Source organism: Euwallacea similis, chromosome 22, assembly GCF_039881205.1.
Source record: "Euwallacea similis isolate ESF13 chromosome 22, ESF131.1, whole genome shotgun sequence".
Classification (NCBI taxonomy): domain Eukaryota; kingdom Metazoa; phylum Arthropoda; class Insecta; order Coleoptera; family Curculionidae; genus Euwallacea; species Euwallacea similis.
The window spans coordinates 1,478,492-1,497,359 of NC_089630.1; the positions used below are offsets into that span (position 1 = coordinate 1,478,492).

Consider the following 18,868-nt stretch of genomic DNA (forward strand, 5'->3'; position numbering starts at 1 on the left):
ACGAGGCAACATTCAAATTGCTTTTATTGCATTCAGCACACGGAAATTGTTTATATTCATCAAGAAGAACGGCGAAAGAACATCCAGCACGAGGGAACAGTAGATGTACTTCTAGATCTATCCTTCTCGATTCTCAATTCCAGTTTACACAACAACAAATAAATGAAATACAAGTCAGCTCTAACGACGTAGATCTACGCATGAATCGCCTTCTTTAAGCCAACACTTATTTTTGATTTTTATTAGATCGGGTTAGGCAGAACGATGTAGACACGGAGTGCACATCATTAAGTTTTGCCATCAGAAACACGATCTACAGTAATGCCCCCAGGGTCGGTTTATAGACAACATAGAAACAGGGCATATACAAGTGAGTCTACATAACTAGTCATTACATTATGCAGAGCAATGGCGCCGTTACGGCATCCTTGAAATCTTTCATCTTTGGTTACAATGATGGTGTGAAAATTTCCTCTCGATGGTGTTGGAAAATTTTCCTATTCAATTTAGATGCGGTTTCTTGTGAAACTGCTTTATTTTTATAAGCTCTTTTACTTTCGTTTACCACGCCAAATTAAACAGTTTGCTATAGCGTGGAAATCGTGCTTCTTTAATTCTTTTGTAGGATTAAACGGAACTGATGGCGAATTCCTGTTTTGGTGACTCGGTAAAGCACACAATTTTCACCAGAAAAGCAGCGAAAGCCCACAGTTGAAAACAAAATAACACGTGAAACTACAAGGTTTCCATTAAAGGGAAAGCCGTTTACCAGTTGTCAGGAAAATGATTATTATGTAAGCGCCTCCAGGGGTAAATTGACAACCAATAATAAACATACATCTTGCCTGGGCACGTTTATGCAATCACGCACATGAAAAAAGTCGTACTGTTCTCTCTCTCCGACACATGAGAAAAGCGAAAAGCTCCCGGGCTTTTCCTCTGCTAACAATACCGAAAAAGTATTAAGTTTGGAAAATTTTCTAAGACGTTTTTCGTTTTAATTATGAAACTGGAGTGTAATAGCGAAATTCCCACCAGACTCTTGTATAACGCAGAATAAGAATAAGGGCAAATTAGCACATTTTCCCACCATAAAACACGTAATTTAACATCTCATTGTCTAGTGGAAAATACATTCATCAAATCGACCCAGAAACTACCAAATTTTAACTGGAATGAGTCGGTACTCTGCAAATAAGGATGAGAACTTCCCACGACACAAAACCCATACTTTTCGTTGCAGTCAAAATACATTCCTTCAGCTTCTATTTCAGGAGTGATTACATAAACAGTTTAGGTATCTAAATTTATGGCTTTTTACCTGCCTGCTTAGCGGTGACGATTAAACCACCTAATTTTGCTGTTGTTCCTTTGACATTTACTTTAAAAGCTGCCAGCCCAAGACGGAATGATGGATTAAAGCAGACAAAAAAAGGCTGTGCAAGGTCTAAAGAAATGATTAATTACCACCTGCGTTATTAATGTAATGTCTGCATTAATGTGTAACCTAAAAGATAGCTGAATTTTGATAAATGTGAGGTCGGGAGGGTTTGGAGTTCCTCCGAAAAAACTATGGAAAATCATGTGTGGAGATATTGGTCTTTACTTAACGGGCGTTCAAATCTGCCACGGACCGCAAGCGGCTTTTAGTAGTTTTCCAGGAGTTTTCTGAAGTCGGACTGACTCAGTCGTTCAAGAGTCTAAGGATATTTGACGGGAGGGATATTTGAGAGAAACTTGCAGCCGCTCAAACGAACGGATGATACACAAGAGGCGTCATTTCTGATGGAAATATAAATGCCAGAAAATGGAAAACTTTGGCCAATTCGAAACTTCGATATCTCGGAAACTCCTTAATGGATTTTCATAGAACTTTCTATATAAAGTATCTTCCTCGCCTTTGCCGGCATGATTGAAAAGAGCTGTATTTGTGTTGGGTTATCGAATAATACTCAGGCAAGTTCTAGATACATTTATCTGTCTGTTTCTTTGAGTCCTAACAACAAGAAGCTGAAAATACAGCAGGATTCAAGCCACGCCTGTATCCTGGCAACCGCTCAGACGCCATGTGATCGATAACAGGGCGATCTGGCTATACAGAATGAGTTATTACGCCTGTATTATATCGGTCCATCAAGGTATTTCCATTTGGAAATTCTTCTTTTGTTCTGCAAGGCTTGCGCTCGGCCCCAGGAGTAATCAAGACTCGTTTAAATGATTTCTTAGCAGGTAATTAACACTTTCATCTGAGTCCGTTTCGATTGAGAGGAAATCCGATATCAATTTCGTATATAAGAAAGTCGGATGTGTCATTAATGCATCATCGTGGGAATATTCTCCGGTTGAAAAATGCATACTTCCATTATCGTCGCTTTCGGGGTGAAAACATGCAGCTTTCCATTCACCCCTTTCACAACTCTTGTGTAATGGAAAAGCGTATTAAGTTCAGTGACCGGCATGAAATACTGCGGAAAGAGAGGAGCTTTCATCGGGTGTTTTGTGTCGTGATAAGGGTGGTAACTTCCCTTTGCATTAACATAATTGGTTCTGATCGTTCAACGTTAAGAAAAACACATTGCAATGAAGAACAATTCTAATGGAGAATTTAGTCACACACAGCTTTACTTACACTGCATGAAAAACAATTAGGAAATGGTGCCATTGTTTCGAAGCACGTAAAATTCGCTGAATACAATCACAATGTTACTTTGTGGGTTAAATGACACTAGTTTGATACCGTGGCGAAAAAGAGGTGAAGAAATGTTGCTTTACGCATCTCTTGCCGCGTTTCGCAAGATTTTCGCCTATGCGTCCCTCTTTATTGCATCAAAGTAAATACATAATAACATAACCACTTAGCTGAATAATAACAATAAATTCCTGGCTAGAAATGGTCATTGGCGACGTAAAGATCAGAAGGCGAGATAATATTTTAAACTACTACAACAGGTAATTGCATAATCGACACAATTGTCTCGTGCAGATTAGAAAGTGCAGCAACTCGTAACGATAATTGAATGACAGCTAATTCGATGCTCCTGAAGAGATTGAGGACCGTAATTGGCATATTTGGTGGTGTCACTGAAAACCACCTTTTTACGACTAAACGGTTTTATCTAAAGCCAAAAAACTGCGCTATAGAACTAATTAGATTTTGTCTTTATCGATTATAACTGGCGGATTTCGGTCTAGAAACCCTTTTTCTTCTTTTGCTCTCGATTGGGGCAAACCATAGTCGGTAGAGCGGAAAGATGCCAATAAACCTCAATTAGTTTTTTGGTTTGCTAAAACGAGAAATATCTCAATTCTATCCGAAAGAAAAATCCAAACAATCATGCTTTATCAGCAGAAATTGCTGCTACAAAATGATCATGTAACTCAATGGCTTCTTCCTTTATTTTTGCAGCTACATTAAATTGTCCACTTTTGTTTAACGAATTCACGCAATTATGCCTTAAAACATGAAAAACGATCAAATTCTGAAAAAGCGCATAGAAAGTCAGGATTTTGGAGACCTCTCATGGGGGTCGTGGTGTGAGATCAATGATTATTGCAACCATCTTCTGTAAACCTCCAAAATTCCCCCTGTATAAAGTGGAATTTTCTATAATGTAATTATGATCAGTGAGTGAGCCAACTAGGCTGGATAAGTTCTATAGTTTTGCCTCTATTTTGACGTGCAGCCAAGGTGCACAGGGCTGATATCTGAAGGGTCTTAGAAACTTTAATTCAGTTTAACAATTATGAATTTAACAATTCTAATTCCAGCGATTTTGTAAATTTTTAGATTTATCTAAAGTTGAGTTTTTGGATCTCGTTTCCGTTTAACGATAGAGTCAAGTACGTAAGACCGTATGGGGGTACATGCATGAGAGCAGAGGCGATTGAAATCTCAAGAGCGGTTGATTTCATTGAATCATTTTAGAACTCTCTTAGAGCTTTGTATGTTAGTGCTTCGGTATTTATTCTCAAATATAGACTTTCAACCAAAAATGTGCAACTAACTAACCCGTTTCTACACTGCTTTACCCACTACATATCAGACAAATCGACCTCGCTAAGATATTACTCACATTTCTCTTCTGTTCCAGGTCTGAATGAGACCCTTAGGGTGGCGCAAAGTGATGTAGGTGTGATTTTTCCTGAATCCTTTAAAGGCCAAGAATATGCCTCCGTAAATTAACGGTAAGTAGCAATTTATTACGCTAAAGACAATTTGTTAAACAATATCGCATACGTGGGCTGTGTAGTAAGTAACGTGCTTCTGCTGCGAAAGCATTGTGATTCTTGCCACTTCCTTACTCGAAAATGAGCTTTTCTGAATATCCGCAGACAAGATTGACACCGAGCAATGATATTGCTTTCGCAGTAATTAGCACTAAAGTACAGTTTTAAGCACCGTATTGGCTTACAATATGTCATGAATGCTTTGTCTTTCAATGAGCGCTTTGCAAGCCGTCCGAACCGATATGTTATAAGCTATAAAATTTGAATTTTAAATAGAAAATGATGGCTGAAACACGGAACGGAATTCCTTGATCTTTGTTTTCGTGTCAATAATGAGGGGGTCGCCGTGGGCCCCAGGGACATAGGAAGCGACTTTGGCGGAGGCGACCGCGGTCAATGCCTGTCTTTGTTCGTGAGAAAGAGCATGCTGCAAGTCGTTGCGTTTTGCATTGTTATCCCAGGAAAAAATCCCACTCTCACCTGAAGATGACCCCATCATTTTCGACAACACACCCACAGCAGATTGAAAAATCTTCTGTTCAAGCCCTTTTTTAGCGCCACGTCTTTCTTAAGACAAAATCATCGGTAATACATTCCATCATTTGCGAGCAGCAGCAGAGAAGATCTAGAGCATTTCCAATTCAAATTTGTTAAGTGCCAGTTGAAATGAATATTTTCCCTGGGGAGAAATGCGATTTCGTGTTTAAGTGCCGGTTAGCTTTGGCAGAGACCGGATGATTACATATCGTGGCAATAATGGAAGTTTCTGTTAAAGTTATAATTGAAGCACCTCTGTGTGATAATTCTGATCTTAAAACTTTCGCAAATCTAGTTTGGAAATAATTATAATTTACGCCAAATCTCTCGCTAAAACCTCTGTCTAATCTCTCCTTCTCAATCTGGCTGACAGCTAGGAAAATTGAAATACCTTTGGGGCTTAATATTCGACGCCTGAAATGGGCTATTGGAATATTGACATTTATCATGGATGGGTATCGCCTATAGCGATGTAATCGGCATGACTTCGGATAATATTGGAATCCATGGAAAAACTGATTTTTCTGATGCCATAGCGAATTTTCGCGCATTTGGGCCGGGTAAAAATAATATAAAAAAGGAGGACAAAGTTGCATTCTTCACTTCACTCACGAAACTCATTTACATTCACAAACGTTCATTAATTAGATCGGCACTTGCAAGGCACATTTAATTTTATTCCATTATTGGATTCTAACAATAGTTTCCTTTTTTACGGAGTCTGTTTCCTAAAACACTGTAATATGATCAAAAAATATTTGCAACACCGTATATCACGGTGAAGCGGACGTTTGTATAGGGGGTGCATGTCGGATTGCTTGCATAAGAGGCAATATATAACGGATTCATCATTGTTTTGCCCCCCAGCATTGCTGCCTTGGCAATAATCTCACGATTGATTTACTAGAATTGTCTGAAAATGATGTTTTTTTTTGTTTTTAAGTAATATTTTTTTACAATTGCATGTACTGATCTTAGAAAATCCAGATTGCCGCAGGAGAGTTCGTCTCTTGCAACAAGAGCGACTTCTAAAATAACAAAGATTTCCCTTTAAATAAAGAAAGATACAACAAAAAATAGCCACCTCCTTAGAATCACTGATAAGATAAGATAAAAATGGTTTGCCTTCTCGCTCGCACACCCTGAGTCGAGATTCACTATCTGAAACCGCCAAAGTCAGCTTTATTTGTCAGTTAATACTTTGCTTGTTCATGTGGAACAATCAGTGTACACAGTAAATTGTGTTCAACCTGTTCTCGTGGAGTTTTTTCCCTGCAATTTAATAAGGTGAAGTTGCAATGGTGCAGTGAAGTGTAAGACATTCCTATAGATAACTGATCGGCTCGATAGGCAATAGTGCTGAAATGAGTAATAATGGCTTTATAGAAAATTTTTCCTTGTCCGAAATCAAGTTTAGCATGTAAGTCTTAGGGCTGACCCTTTATTTGTTCATTAGATGTCTTCAGTATGTGGCGCCATCTATGTTACTACAACCGCTTTACCATTTCAGATGTGACATTCATTTGGCAAAGATGGAGGAGGAGGACGAGCTGATGCGAGGTGGTCCTCAAGACTCAGGATACCTTCTGGTACGCATAAACGTGCCAGAGTTGAGCGTGCAGAAGTGCCTGCAATTCCCTCGGGATCAGCTCGTTTGGGACGTGAAGCAGCAGTGTCTAGCCGCCCTTCCTAAGGTAGATCCGCCTGCATCAATGTCGACTTAAGTTTGAGAGCTTGAGGGGACAAATTGCATTTTAGGCTCAATTTTTGACCCCTCAATCCTCAAATACGCGCACCTTCACCAGCTTCAACACCAATGCATTAAATCACTCGAAAAAGTAGTTGGGCAGGAAAATTTTAGGTTCCCGAATAATTAAATTGGTCTGATGCGATGTTAATGATCAGTATAACACAATAATTACATTGTGGTGTAAATATGTGCTTAGTAGATTAGGTTCCAAAAGGATACTTGCGTTTCAAGCATATACAGAGTGAAGTAATCCGAGCTTGCGCAAAGCGTGTCAAATTTATGATTTTTGGCAAAATTGGACTGGAAATACGAAAAATCGACTTTGCTACGACAGGACTAATTTTATTGGAATTTGATGTGCTTTATAATTCCACCGAAATTACATAAAAATTATATACTAATTCCTCCTTTTACCTGGTTTTAAACCATAATTTATGGGTTAAGCCTGATTTGCTATTATTCGCGAGTTAATTTATATATTTTTTGTACTCTTTGATGCAACGAAGTTTTCATATGTGTACTACCATTTCCACTCATTAGAACTATAGAAAGAAAACTAATGTGTTTCTTATTATTTGATTTTTGTTTTTCATTTGGTGACACGCGCAGGTGGCAAGTTGGTTCCGGGTAGGTACCAAGCAGTTATGCATTTTGGCACCCACTAGGTTCAATGTGTTTAGCATTTGGTTGCATGGGAATGCCTGGCACGTAGTGTTTATAAACAAGCATGGAAACATTTAACAACGAAGAAAAAGTAGATTTGAAAAATTAGTGAGTTTGTTCGCCAGTGCAACATAAATCATCTACATCGCTGACTTTATAAATCGATCCTTCATTGCTTATAATTTCCTCCAATTCCTTGGTTAATTGAAAAAGCACAGGTGCGTCAGGGAGATGAATGGCGCAGAGCATCACTGTGATTGGTCATTTAAAGACTATTCAATGTTGAAAATTCATTACCAGAGCAATAATTAAAAATAACATTTAAAGTCCTCTAAAACACTGTAATGAACTTGAGGCGCAGCTGCCTCTCTCCTTTGCGCCACGTGGCACAGACGAGAGATCGCATTTCTGTGAGTGGTCACTGAAAGACTAAGTGGTGGTAAGCTGAGATCAGTGGTTCACAAGTTTCATACGATTTCATATGATTCATACGAAATCGACCCTCATAGGGGTGTTTTTTTAAATTTCAAAATTGATTGCTAAATTAGTAACACTTGTTATTAGTTACTTAAAACAAACCAAAACGATAGCACAATAGTAAATAATTGATTCCGAGATGTCGTGTCACATATTTCTCGTTAAAAACGCCTTTTATCTATGCCAAAATAATTATGAATATCTCGAAAACAATACGCAATTACGCTAATCTATCTACAAATGAATTCAATTGTAGTATTTTCGACTTTACCGTATTGTAAGTGAAATTTATGACATCTTCAAGATGATAGATACGAAATTCCTGCAAGCTTTATCGTCTTTATGAAACATCGGTTATGTTACTATAAGCCATATGTAATCTGACTCTGTTGCTCTGCTCCTTTTACAACGTTTGTGCAAATATTTGAAGGCAGGTGCTATTTGAACTTCCAAGGCGAGCATTTCGAGGAATCTCTAATTTCATATTCTCGTATGTTTGCTCATAAATGTCCTTAACATATTTAAAGACTGTGTTCTAGTATGCCATCAGTTGTGTTTACCTGATATCCAAACAATGGAACTTTTGAACTTGTTTTGCTGATAACAACGCCCGGTGCATGTTTAGTCCCATTTTGCTATCTCTTTATGGAATCAGATTTGATTTCCAACGGTCACTATTCTGTTAATGGAATGCAGCCAAGTGCTAATGGAACTCAACCGCTATAATTACCATCGGTACTGCACAAGAAGAAAAATTACGTTCCATATAGCCTCACACACACACACACACACATGGGGCTACAAATTGCGAAACCGGCAATTGCCATTAAATTTGATTTATAATTCAAAAGAAACTAAGTTTGCCCTACGTGCCTTTCGAGCCGATCATAAAGCTTCGAAAGAACAAAAGTTCTTCTTACGACCTGTTCAGAGTCCGGACGATAAACTTTTATTGTGTCCTGGTATATCGAATACCGAGACTTGCTTTGTATGTACGATAAAAAAGATTAATTATTAGCATACACAAGGGGTCGTAATTGCAATTTTAAATGCTGAGCAATGCTGCGAATAACTTTTGAAGAGTAGCTCGAGTGACCTGTGAAATCAAGTAAGTCACCGTTGTTTTTCGCCTCGCACGAATCGGACTTTCCCGAGGTTTATCTGATTTTCCCGCAGTTTTAATCGTGGGAAAGCCTGTCTCGCGAGGGCGTAAACTGAGCTTAAATTTAGCTTCGTGTGCGTTTATTTAACTAATTAATGGGATCATAGACGTATTCTCTTCTCATCAATCATAATTAGCAGATTGTATCTACTTAGTTGGCGGCTTATAATTCCTTACATCGAAAAAAGGTAATAATAACGCGTTTAATATGTAAACTTGTATGGTGTCCGATTTCTTTCCTGTCTCATCCTCTCATCCACCCATGTGAGCACCTGGAGCAGACTGGGAATTGACTTTAAAAAAACCTTGTGCGTGGTGTAATTAAAATTAAGAGATTTTGTCCTGCTAAATTATCATTAGCTCCCACTGCACTTGTAAATGCCGTGAACCTCTTCCCATAGGTAACAAACATTTCGGCTGCTCTAGGGATAACTCATATCCACCTGTGGTTTTCCTAATTTTAGTACATTGAATTTGTCCTTTATTGTTTCCCAAAATGCCTGAAACTTTTCTGAATGTTACTGACCGATAAATGTTCCAGCTTTTAGAGGACGTTCCCCTTTTGCATTTAATTATACAGCTTTCCAAGGCTCGCAATAACAGCGCGTGTTTTGCCTTTAGGAACTTAAGGAAAGCTTCAACTATGGCCTGTTTTTCCCTCCGGAGAATGGCAGAGCTGGCAAGTTTCTGGATGAGGAACGACGCCTCGGAGACTATCCCTTTAATGGACCTGTGGGCTATCTCGAGGTGAGTTACGTGCCGGGGATTATTTAGTCATGTGCTGTTAACACTGAGTAACTTTATTGGCAAGTTTGAAGCGAAAAGAAAGTTTTGTTTCTTGGATTTTGTGTAAGTGGCAAAATCCCCATTATGAGCAGACGAAAATTCCGAAAAGTTTTGCTGGTTTAGATTGCTCAGTTACAGCAGTAGGTTTTGCTGGACAGAAAGCGGATGTGTTGCTGATAAAAATTTAGGACAGTGGAGCACCAAAAAAGTGGTCAAAATTCTTGGCTAATATCTGCGATAAACCAGTACACGATTAAGAGCAAATTCAAGTGTTACAAAAATTCTAGCGGCTCAAGTAACCGAGTGACTGTGATAAATTTTGCTCCACACTGACGTAACATATCGCTCCAGCTGCTAACCAAAAATAAGGCATCTGGACCTACCAATTCATGTCCCGCTTTACCCGTAGCTCGTGTTAAAGATTTTGATAAATAACTGTGCTCCACTTGTCTTCTCCCTTGTTCACAAATCCCTCTGCAATTTATACATGTTAAGGATATAAAAGATCCATAGTTTTATTCCCTGTTTCAGCTCAAGTATAAGCGTCGAGTTTATAAAATGATCACTTTGGACGAAAAACAGCTGAAAAGTTTGCACACTAGGGCAAATCTTCGCCGATTCCTGGATTACGTTCAGAATGGGCAGGTAGAGAAAATTACGAAAATGTGCTCGAAGGGACTGGATCCGAATTTCCATTGCCAGGAATCGGGAGGTAAGGCTATTTGGTTTGAATTCCATGTAGTAACCCTTTAAAGGCCAATATATCAACCTATTGGTGAATTTGCCAACAAGGCAATTTCCATGGAAAGGACAAATTCAGCGTAGAGCACTGGCCAGTTCTTTTATTTCTATGGAAATTATCTTCTTGGCAAAGTTGCCCCGACATTGATATATGGCCCTAACTTAAATTTCTCTGACATGTTTATCAACATTGGCCTGGAAAATTTTGCAAAAACTAGATCGCGTCTCTTTCCATATTTTGCTGGGTAATGCGGGCAATCAGTTATCTATTCAAGTGCATGTTTTATGGCGGAACTACAGACGATAATTGATTTCTAATAATAATAACAATAGGTGCAAAAAATTAACGAGTACTGCTCAAATCATCGATATTAACCCTTCAAGTTCAATAATAGGTTCAAAGTAATATTATTTAATTGCATCAATGCCGGTCTTGTGTGAGTACTATCTGAGGTAAAATGTCTTTAAAAAATATTTCCAGAAACACCTTTAACTATCGCCACAGGCATAAAGAAACCTGACAAAGTGCTCATGGCTCTGGTGAATGGAGGGGCGATCCTGGATTACCGAACCAAAGACGGTTCCACGGCCCTACATCGAGCTGTGGAACACAGAAGTGTAGAGGCTCTCAAGACCTTATTAGAGCTGGGAGCCTCTCCCAATTACAAGGACAACAAAGGGCTCACTCCTCTCTATTTCACCATAAGCCCTAATGTGGATCCGGTGTTTGCAGAAACCCTTCTGCATGACCACGCGACGACTGGGGCTGCAGACACCCAGGGATGGCAAGAGGTTCATCAGGTAAGAATATCTGCACAAGTTCCAAAATATAGATATCAAATAAGAATACATCATTGACTGCTAGAAGTATAGCTCCTTATTTTCGATGGAAATTATATTTTGAGTAAAATTGTCAGGGCTTTGACCTGTCTGCCCCATTCTGGTTAAGTCGGTTTCCAGACAAAACTTTAGTTTTAATTGTTAAAAACGTGTCTGATTAATTTATTGGCGTAATCGCACTGAAAACTCATAAATTCGAGAGATTTTCTATGGAATGTACGTATTTGTCGATATTAAGCGTACAAAGATCCCTTTTAATACACGTTTATTTAAGTTAAATCTCGCATAAGCGAAGTGTTTTGTAGTAGCGTTTTGGGAAATTAACTATACATTTTAAGGTTTTTTCATTGTTAGAATATTTTACTAAAGTGAGATTGTGAAAAACATGTTGTTCTATCACTTGCTAGAAATTCATATAAGGAGCGTGGCATCTGCAAGTGAGGCTAAGTAATCTTAATTTCTTTGTTTCCAAGGCGTGCAAACACGGCCTATTCAAGCACCTCGAGCATCTCTTGTTCTATGGCGCAGACATGAATGCGCATAATGCGTCCGGAAACACGCCCCTTCATGTGTGCGCAGTCAACGGACAGGACTCTTGCGCGCGTCAATTATTATTCCGCGGCGCAGATCGACAGGCGCTCAACTACGCTAATCAGACGCCCTGTCAAGTAGCTGTGATAGCTGGCAACATGGAGCTGGTTGAGCTGATCCAAAATTATCGGCAAGAGGATGTTGGTAAGAGCAATTATTTTCCCCTTTTTGATGAGATTTCATGCATGGGTTAATAGTAAAGCAGAGTTTTGGAGAAATGCGCAGTACAATTGCTTTTCAGTTGTCAGGCTTTGACATATCTTCAATGTGACCAAAATCACATCGTTACATTGCCAGATGCTCTGTAGTGGGGGATTCTTGAAGAAATTCCGTTTGATAAATTATGTGCGGCTCTATCTCTCTGCTTAGTGCATATGATAATTTACAATTTGCATGTTAAAAGTGAAATGCATCAAAATATTAATGCGCAATCCGTTTCACCTCGATGCGTCATTTTTAATTAAAACCGCGATTTATTAGCTCGCCAAGAGTGAATTGCCCTGAGAAATTTGCCCGGATTTAATGAGTTACAAGCATCTTCTTTGTGGTGCTTTTGATCGTTAATGTTTTGATGATATATTCCGCACGATTTCAGTGTCTTGATTGCACGAATTAAATCATTTCAAGCAAATCATCATCGTATTCTGGCATGCCCCTCTTGCAAACGCAAACTTTTTCAGTCCCTTTTCGCGGACCCCCCAGCTACAACCCCAAAAGGCGTAGCGCCGTTGGATTGTTGACCAGAGCTCCCTCATTGAGCACCCTCCATTTACCACCCTCTCCCTGTCCTAGTGACCGATCCTCCCTCCCTTTTAGCTCTGCCAGTTCTAGTCTCAGCGACGGAAGTGTCCCTCCAGAGATGGATACTGCCAGCATCGTTACAGGTAAATCTACTCTTCTTTCAATCTTGTTAATGCTGTTCATGAACTTTTTCCTTGTCATCTATGTCAAGCTGGAATGGCAGTTAATTGATCGTGCGCTAATTTTAGTTATGCAAAGGAAAAATACACCTTCCTTGAAAATTCCATTATAGGCTTGTGCCTTTGGTGGTTTTCACACTATTTTCCATCTCAATATGCTGCTTACATTCAGGCCACGATATTATGTCACGAAACTCTCGTTCGTGACCGCCGGTTGGCACAAAATAAGACATTTCTGGTCGACTAACCGTCGCTATAAACATAAATCGCTTTCAGTAGCAGAACCTTAGAAGGCTATTTTTCATCCATGCACTGAAACATTTTATAGCAGCATTTTTGGAATATCATAGCAAACATCTGTCATAATTTGCGTAATGGATCTCAGTGCTTGCACTGGGTGTTACAGACAAAAGTCTCGGCGACGCTAGCGACATCATCAGTGATAGTTCTGGAGTGGGTACTGCCAACTCAGATACCACGAACTGCAGCATGTCCATGCCCGGAAGTACTGTGGTTTGCGTGGAATCTTATTCTCCCAAGGAAAAGGGCCATATTAGTATCAGGGAGGGAGAACTGATTGAGGGTGAGTGGAAGACTTGACAAACTCCTTAAAAGTTGGCATTAACATTAAAGCGATACCATTACTATGCGGGTTAATAGGTTAATTAAAAAACATTAGAGTTATTATTTGTACGCACTTCATTGTTTTAATAACATTATTACTTGTTGTGGGTCCAAAACCAATTATATTATGAGCTAGTAAAAAGAAAATTGCAACGTTTCAGATTAAAATAACAAGGTAGGTAAGTTTCTTTTGGTTCTCAATCTGCTTTTTTCCACTGCAATCATATAATTCCTCAGAATTGCCCTTTTATTCCTATTCACCGACTTAGCTAAAACTCCTAAAGGCGGTTGTTTTGAGCAATGCCAATTTCTTATAAACTCTTCTGCAGACCCCGCTTCTATTGACCCATTTATCTCTTTTAAATGTCCCCGAAAACCGATAATAACTATTCATTTAGTTCGATGCAGGTTTTAGCCAACGCTATTATTTGAGTTAATACTAATTTAATCTTAAAATGGCACATTCTCAGAATTTTCATATAGCTCCAAACATAAATGGCAACTTCTTACGGCCCTTGTGTCAAATACCTCATAGCGTAATTTACCAAACAACCTATTACATGATTCTCGTCTGCCCCAGCGCTATTGTCAATGTTAACAAATAATCTTTCAAGTAATGCATGTTTCTGATTTATCGCCTTCTTAGTTTTTTCCCTAGATTATTGTAGCTATGGGTCGTCTAGTTCTCAATAGACTTTCTTTTGATAGTGACTGGAGCTACAGATGACGGTTACCTCGAAGGCAACGTTCGCAGTTCTGGCAACCGTTCCGGACTGTTTCCGGCCCATTGCGTCCAAGAAGTCAAATTACGGCACACAATCCAGGCCCCCATGATCGTTGCGCGTGACGCCAGAATTCCAGTGCCATCTCAATCTGGGAGTCGTGTAGTCGGGAGGCGAGAGAGTACGTCCAAGCAATTCGCCACAGCTCCCAGATCCAAAAAACCGTAAATGAAATCCGGTCATTCGTAAATAATTTCCTAACGATTATTTCTAGATATTCTCCAATGTGTTTGGAGCCTCGAACCGTGGTCCTCCACAAAGGAAGAAAAGGGTTCGGGTTTATTCTTCGAGGAGCCAAAGCCATGTCGCCCTTAATGGAAATGACCCCGTCCGACCTCAAGTGTCCTGCCCTACAATACCTAGATGATGTCGATCCGGGTGGAGTGGCCGATATGGCAGGTTTAAAAAAGGGCGACTTTTTACTGAGGATAAATAACGAGGACGTATCGTCAGCGTCACACGAGCATGTGGTTGACCTAATCCGAAAATCTGGAAACTTGGTCCAAATGACGGTTATTACGTGGGATCCGCCCACCGCACACGGCACAATGCACATGAGCAGATCGGCAAATCTGCCCTCCGGTGATTTCCCAGACAATCCAGGCTCGAGGCAATTCTCCACTCTACCTCGAAAGATGGGCGGTGTGATGGGCAGTATAGGACGGCCTGCACAAGCGCCTTTGCCGCCCAGGAGAGATCCCAAAACCACGCTGAGTATTGGTAGAGCTCGGGCGAAAAGTCTAGTTGCCGGATTAGGTAAGTCTTTCTTGCGCTTTCGGCTCAACATATAAATGAGAAATCCAGGAGGAGATAGAGACGAGACTGATGACATGGCTAAATCAAGTTCTGCGGAATCGATCCAGCAGACGCCTTGCGGCACTGGGACCTCCACCCCAGTCCAGCCTAGAACTGCGTCCATAAGACAAAGACCCACCTCTACAAGGATGGGGCACACGGCCCTGGAAGATCTCTTCCACAAGCAACAGCAGGATTTGGATAGTACAAACCAGAATTGTAATATTAACTTCGAAACTATTAGCATTAGCAGCACGGGATCCGGGACGAAGGGCAGGGTATATGCTAGTGTGGCTGAAATGAAACGTAATAGGTCCAAGGTAGGTCGAGAATTGCTCTAATTTCTTTGTACGTTACCCGATAATGCTAAACATATAATGGCAAGTGCCACACTAAGAGCTGTTCATATTTAAAGGAGGGACACCTGTCGGGTGTGATCCTAAGGTATGGATGCAGTAAAGAGTTTTAAATTATCAATTTAAAGTTACACCCAGTAAACCCATGCTTTTGCTACGTGAATCCGTCAGCGTTGAAATATTCTTCTTAATTTTCAGGTTAAATCAAAATTCATCGACATCTTTGGTGGTCAAGAACTGCGCAGGACCTTCCACAGCACCCCAGATCTGGCCCAGGAAGTGGCTTATTTGACCAATTCCCAAACATTGCCCAACATAAAGAACCATCGAAGTCAAGAGGACCTGGGCGTGATTATGGGAGTCAATCGAAATCTGCCTCCTCCCAATCATCCGCCTCCACCTCCACCTCAACAGGTTCTCAAGTTTGAAATACCTAGACCCAGATCTGAAAATTTGCAAGGCAGAGATGCAATATCTGAAGGTGAGATCTAGTTTCATGCAAAGTGTAAGTGTGTGGTTAAATTTTTAATAGGTATCGCATCATCTTTCAATCCTTCGGCAAATGCAAAGCTCTACGCTGCTCCAGATGATCTGAAAACTGTAGCTTATAGGTCGAAAAGTAATGCTTCGCAATCGTCCAGGCCAATTTTACGGAAGTCTCAGAGCTTGAAGCAGACGCAATATCAATCTTCGTTGAATACCTCCGGACCGGCCGCGCCTTGCATATCCAGCCAAATTCAGACGAATCCCTATGCTCAGCCATTCCGGACTGCTAGGTCAAATTCCACAGCAAGCAATAGGACCAAAAGGAAAAAAATCCCAACAAGCAAATCGGCATCGAATATTGTGCAATTAGGACATGCAGGTCCTCCGACCACGCCGGAACCAGACTACAGCTGTACAGACTCCGAAGAGGAGGTAGAAGTTGAGCAGAGGGATCTCACCGGATTAGCCGGCCGACTGTCTTCAGTGCAATTACAACCCGTGGAAAATAGCGGAAATAGTAACACAAGGTTGGTAGAACTTTTTTAGAGGACTTTTTAGTGACAAAATATGTAATGATTTTCAGCGGCAGCAGTTCAGGAAGTAACTCAGTGCCTCACAGTTTTAGTGTAGAAGAAATTCAAAAAACTAGGTCTCAACTGAAATCGTCAAAGTCCTATCCCGACGATTTTTTCAAGAAACAAAACGCTTCGAGTGCGAAGATGGAAGCAGCAGAAGATGGGGATAATAGTTCCTCGGGAGTAAGTTCCGACCAGGAAATCACCACCGTTTCCAGTTCAGAGTACCATACAACCACCGATGCTGCTCTTAAAATTCAAAGGCCACAAGCCAGTAAGTTGAATAAACATTTCTGAAAATCCATATTTAACGCTCACAACCCGGCAACTCTACCTCACTTCGTGGTAGCTCACGTCCCACATCCAGCTCTACCCAATTTCCCAAACAAAAGAGCGGTGTCTTATTACTATTTAATGAAATTTGAGCTTTTTTCTAGGTCTTCTTAAAAGACACGCAGTCTCTCTGGCCCAATTACCGCCCCCGATTGAAAACGAAAACGACGAAAAAGAAGAATTTTGTTTACCACCCCCTCCAGAGTTCAACGAAAGTCAAGCGGCTCTAATGACAGCCGAAGAACTTGTTGTAGCTCCTCCACCTCAGTTCAGCGATAACCGACAGGTTACCAGGGTAAGTTGACGCTCAAATTTTGAGCTTTAGAAGAGAAAATTTAACGGATCTATGGATAATTGGAGCTTGAGCTTTTGTTCCAGGTTGGTAATTTTTGTTCCAGGTTCGAATAGTCGGTGCTGTTCCTAAAGGGGTTCCTGCACTCAACAAAGCTCAACCAAAAATGAAGCAAGGCCGTCTACATAGCCAATAAACACTAGTTAGATCAGCGTTTATTGTATTTAAATACATGATTTAATGCACTAACGATTTTATACTCAATGTAGTGATATTACCCACTGAATTTGATTTACTCATGGTATATCGCCAGTAAGGATTTTATTTGTTTCTTTTTTAAATCTAAATTTAAACTCCAATAATACTCATTTACTTGAATGTGATTGACGAATTCTCTCTCTATCCTTCCCCCTCTCTTCCTTTCTCACTGTATCTCTCTATCTTTCTGTCTGTATGGATCCTAATCAAGTATTGGAGTTTTGAAACTATAAGGTGTTTTCTAACAACCGCTCAATTTGGTACAGTATTTTTTAACTTGTGTTTATATAATTTTATGATATTTTAAGTCAGTCTAGGTTATTACATTTTTCAACTAAGCACGTAACACTGTAAGACATTAAATTATTTCTTTTTGTATAAATTACATGTAATATTGATTAATACAACTCGGTTGCTTCCTTAGAATGCGCAGGGGTTTTATTCTCAATCCGCAATATAACGGTAATTCCTCATAGGTATGACCCTCTGCCTCGCAAGGGCGACGCTGCCTAAGCCAACACTGCTTCCTGGGCTGTGATAACACCATTTTTAAAGTCGATCACACGAAAATTGCAAACATTCTTTAAGACCTTCGAATCGGTAAACGAGACACGCACGACGATCGGATTAGTCATCTTGGTGACTTATTCACTTAGAACGTGCGAATATCCGATTTCGTCGAAATGGAAAATTTACCTTCGCAACCCAGCTTAATCAATAAATATGTCCAAAATCCACCTGTTCCCAGATCTTTTGTTTATATAATCTCTTGGAATCAGTCGCGTCTTGGAAAATCTTCAAAAATTAATTAAGATGGGCTTAATTGAGCCTGTGCTAAGGTTGAAGAGAAGAAGCGATTGCGCATGGTTCAAGGAAAAATAAAAATTAACTCAGTACGTGGGCTATCTCAAACATTACCGTTGTGAGCGCTCTAGTTAATAAGTAAAATACCAATACAGTGTTTGTTTAATGAAGCCTAAATCCCACAAGACTCTCTTGACCTTTCCAGATCAGAGAAAATTTCTAAATTTAAAGGGAAAAAATCTGATTTTACTTGAGTTTAAGTCAAAGATTACAGAATTTAGAAAAGAAAAGAAAAAACTTTTCAAACTACGGAGAACGACTGCACCCAATATGGTCTCAATGTCACCATATTCAGGCACTTTTACCACTATTGTCTCAGACAAAAAAGACACGACACGACTCGAAAATGCGATCTTTTTACAGACATACCTGCGGGGCTTAAGTGAATGATTACTGAAAGTTGCGGCTAACGGAGAGATAAAGAAAATTAAGAAATGACCTTTAAAATCTGAAGCAATACCAATCAATACGTAATCAACCTGCAATAATCCAAAGCTTCATTAAGTTCAGTTTAATTAAGAGTGATGTGAGCGACTAAAAATTCTACGCTATGGACAAATAAAGTACAATGAACAAGTTGATTAGTAGTTAATTATGGAAATAGTTAATTAAAAATTAAAGTTCCGGCAGCTAATTGAGCTTCTAATTGGGATTCGGGGCATTCCATAAAACACACACAATCCACGATTCGACAATCTTATTGCAAGCGCTTATTAAGAAAGTGAATTGCTGGAATGTTAGTTAATTACCAGCAGACTGAAAATTAGGAAAATATTTGCAAAAAGAGAGCAAGAACTGCTAATTGAAAA

General features: G+C 39.8%; 1 protein-coding gene across 10 annotated transcripts in view; it reads left to right on the top strand.

Annotated features, from left to right (window-relative positions):
- Prosap (prosap) overlaps nt 1–17,621 on the top strand; it is a 38,084-nt gene extending 20,463 nt beyond the window's left edge. For 3 of the 10 annotated variants that reach the window (XM_066401160.1, XM_066401161.1, XM_066401159.1), the window contains exons 2-18: nt 4,092–4,185; nt 6,275–6,458; nt 7,124–7,141; nt 9,438–9,563; nt 10,134–10,314; nt 10,825–11,144; nt 11,657–11,918; nt 12,455–12,658; nt 13,080–13,277; nt 14,027–14,264; nt 14,315–14,856; nt 14,905–15,215; nt 15,450–15,732; nt 15,784–16,264; nt 16,321–16,586; nt 16,750–16,940; nt 17,044–17,621. In XM_066401160.1, the coding sequence (XP_066257257.1) occupies nt 6,297–6,458; nt 7,124–7,141; nt 9,438–9,563; nt 10,134–10,314; nt 10,825–11,144; nt 11,657–11,918; nt 12,455–12,658; nt 13,080–13,277; nt 14,027–14,264; nt 14,315–14,856; nt 14,905–15,215; nt 15,450–15,732; nt 15,784–16,264; nt 16,321–16,586; nt 16,750–16,940; nt 17,044–17,133 (3,873 nt within the window). In that variant the 5' untranslated portion in view covers nt 4,092–4,185; nt 6,275–6,296 and the 3' untranslated portion in view covers nt 17,134–17,621. Of the gene's footprint in view, nt 1–4,091; nt 4,186–5,932; nt 6,185–6,274; nt 6,459–7,123; nt 7,142–9,437; nt 9,564–10,133; nt 10,315–10,824; nt 11,145–11,656; nt 11,919–12,454; nt 12,659–13,079; nt 13,278–14,026; nt 14,265–14,314; nt 14,857–14,904; nt 15,216–15,449; nt 15,733–15,783; nt 16,265–16,320; nt 16,587–16,749; nt 16,941–17,023 lie in introns of those variants that run through there. The other 7 variants (XM_066401157.1, XM_066401154.1, XM_066401156.1 and 4 more) reach the window with 7 other exon arrangements.
- The last annotated feature ends 1,247 nt before the right edge of the window (nt 17,622–18,868 follow it).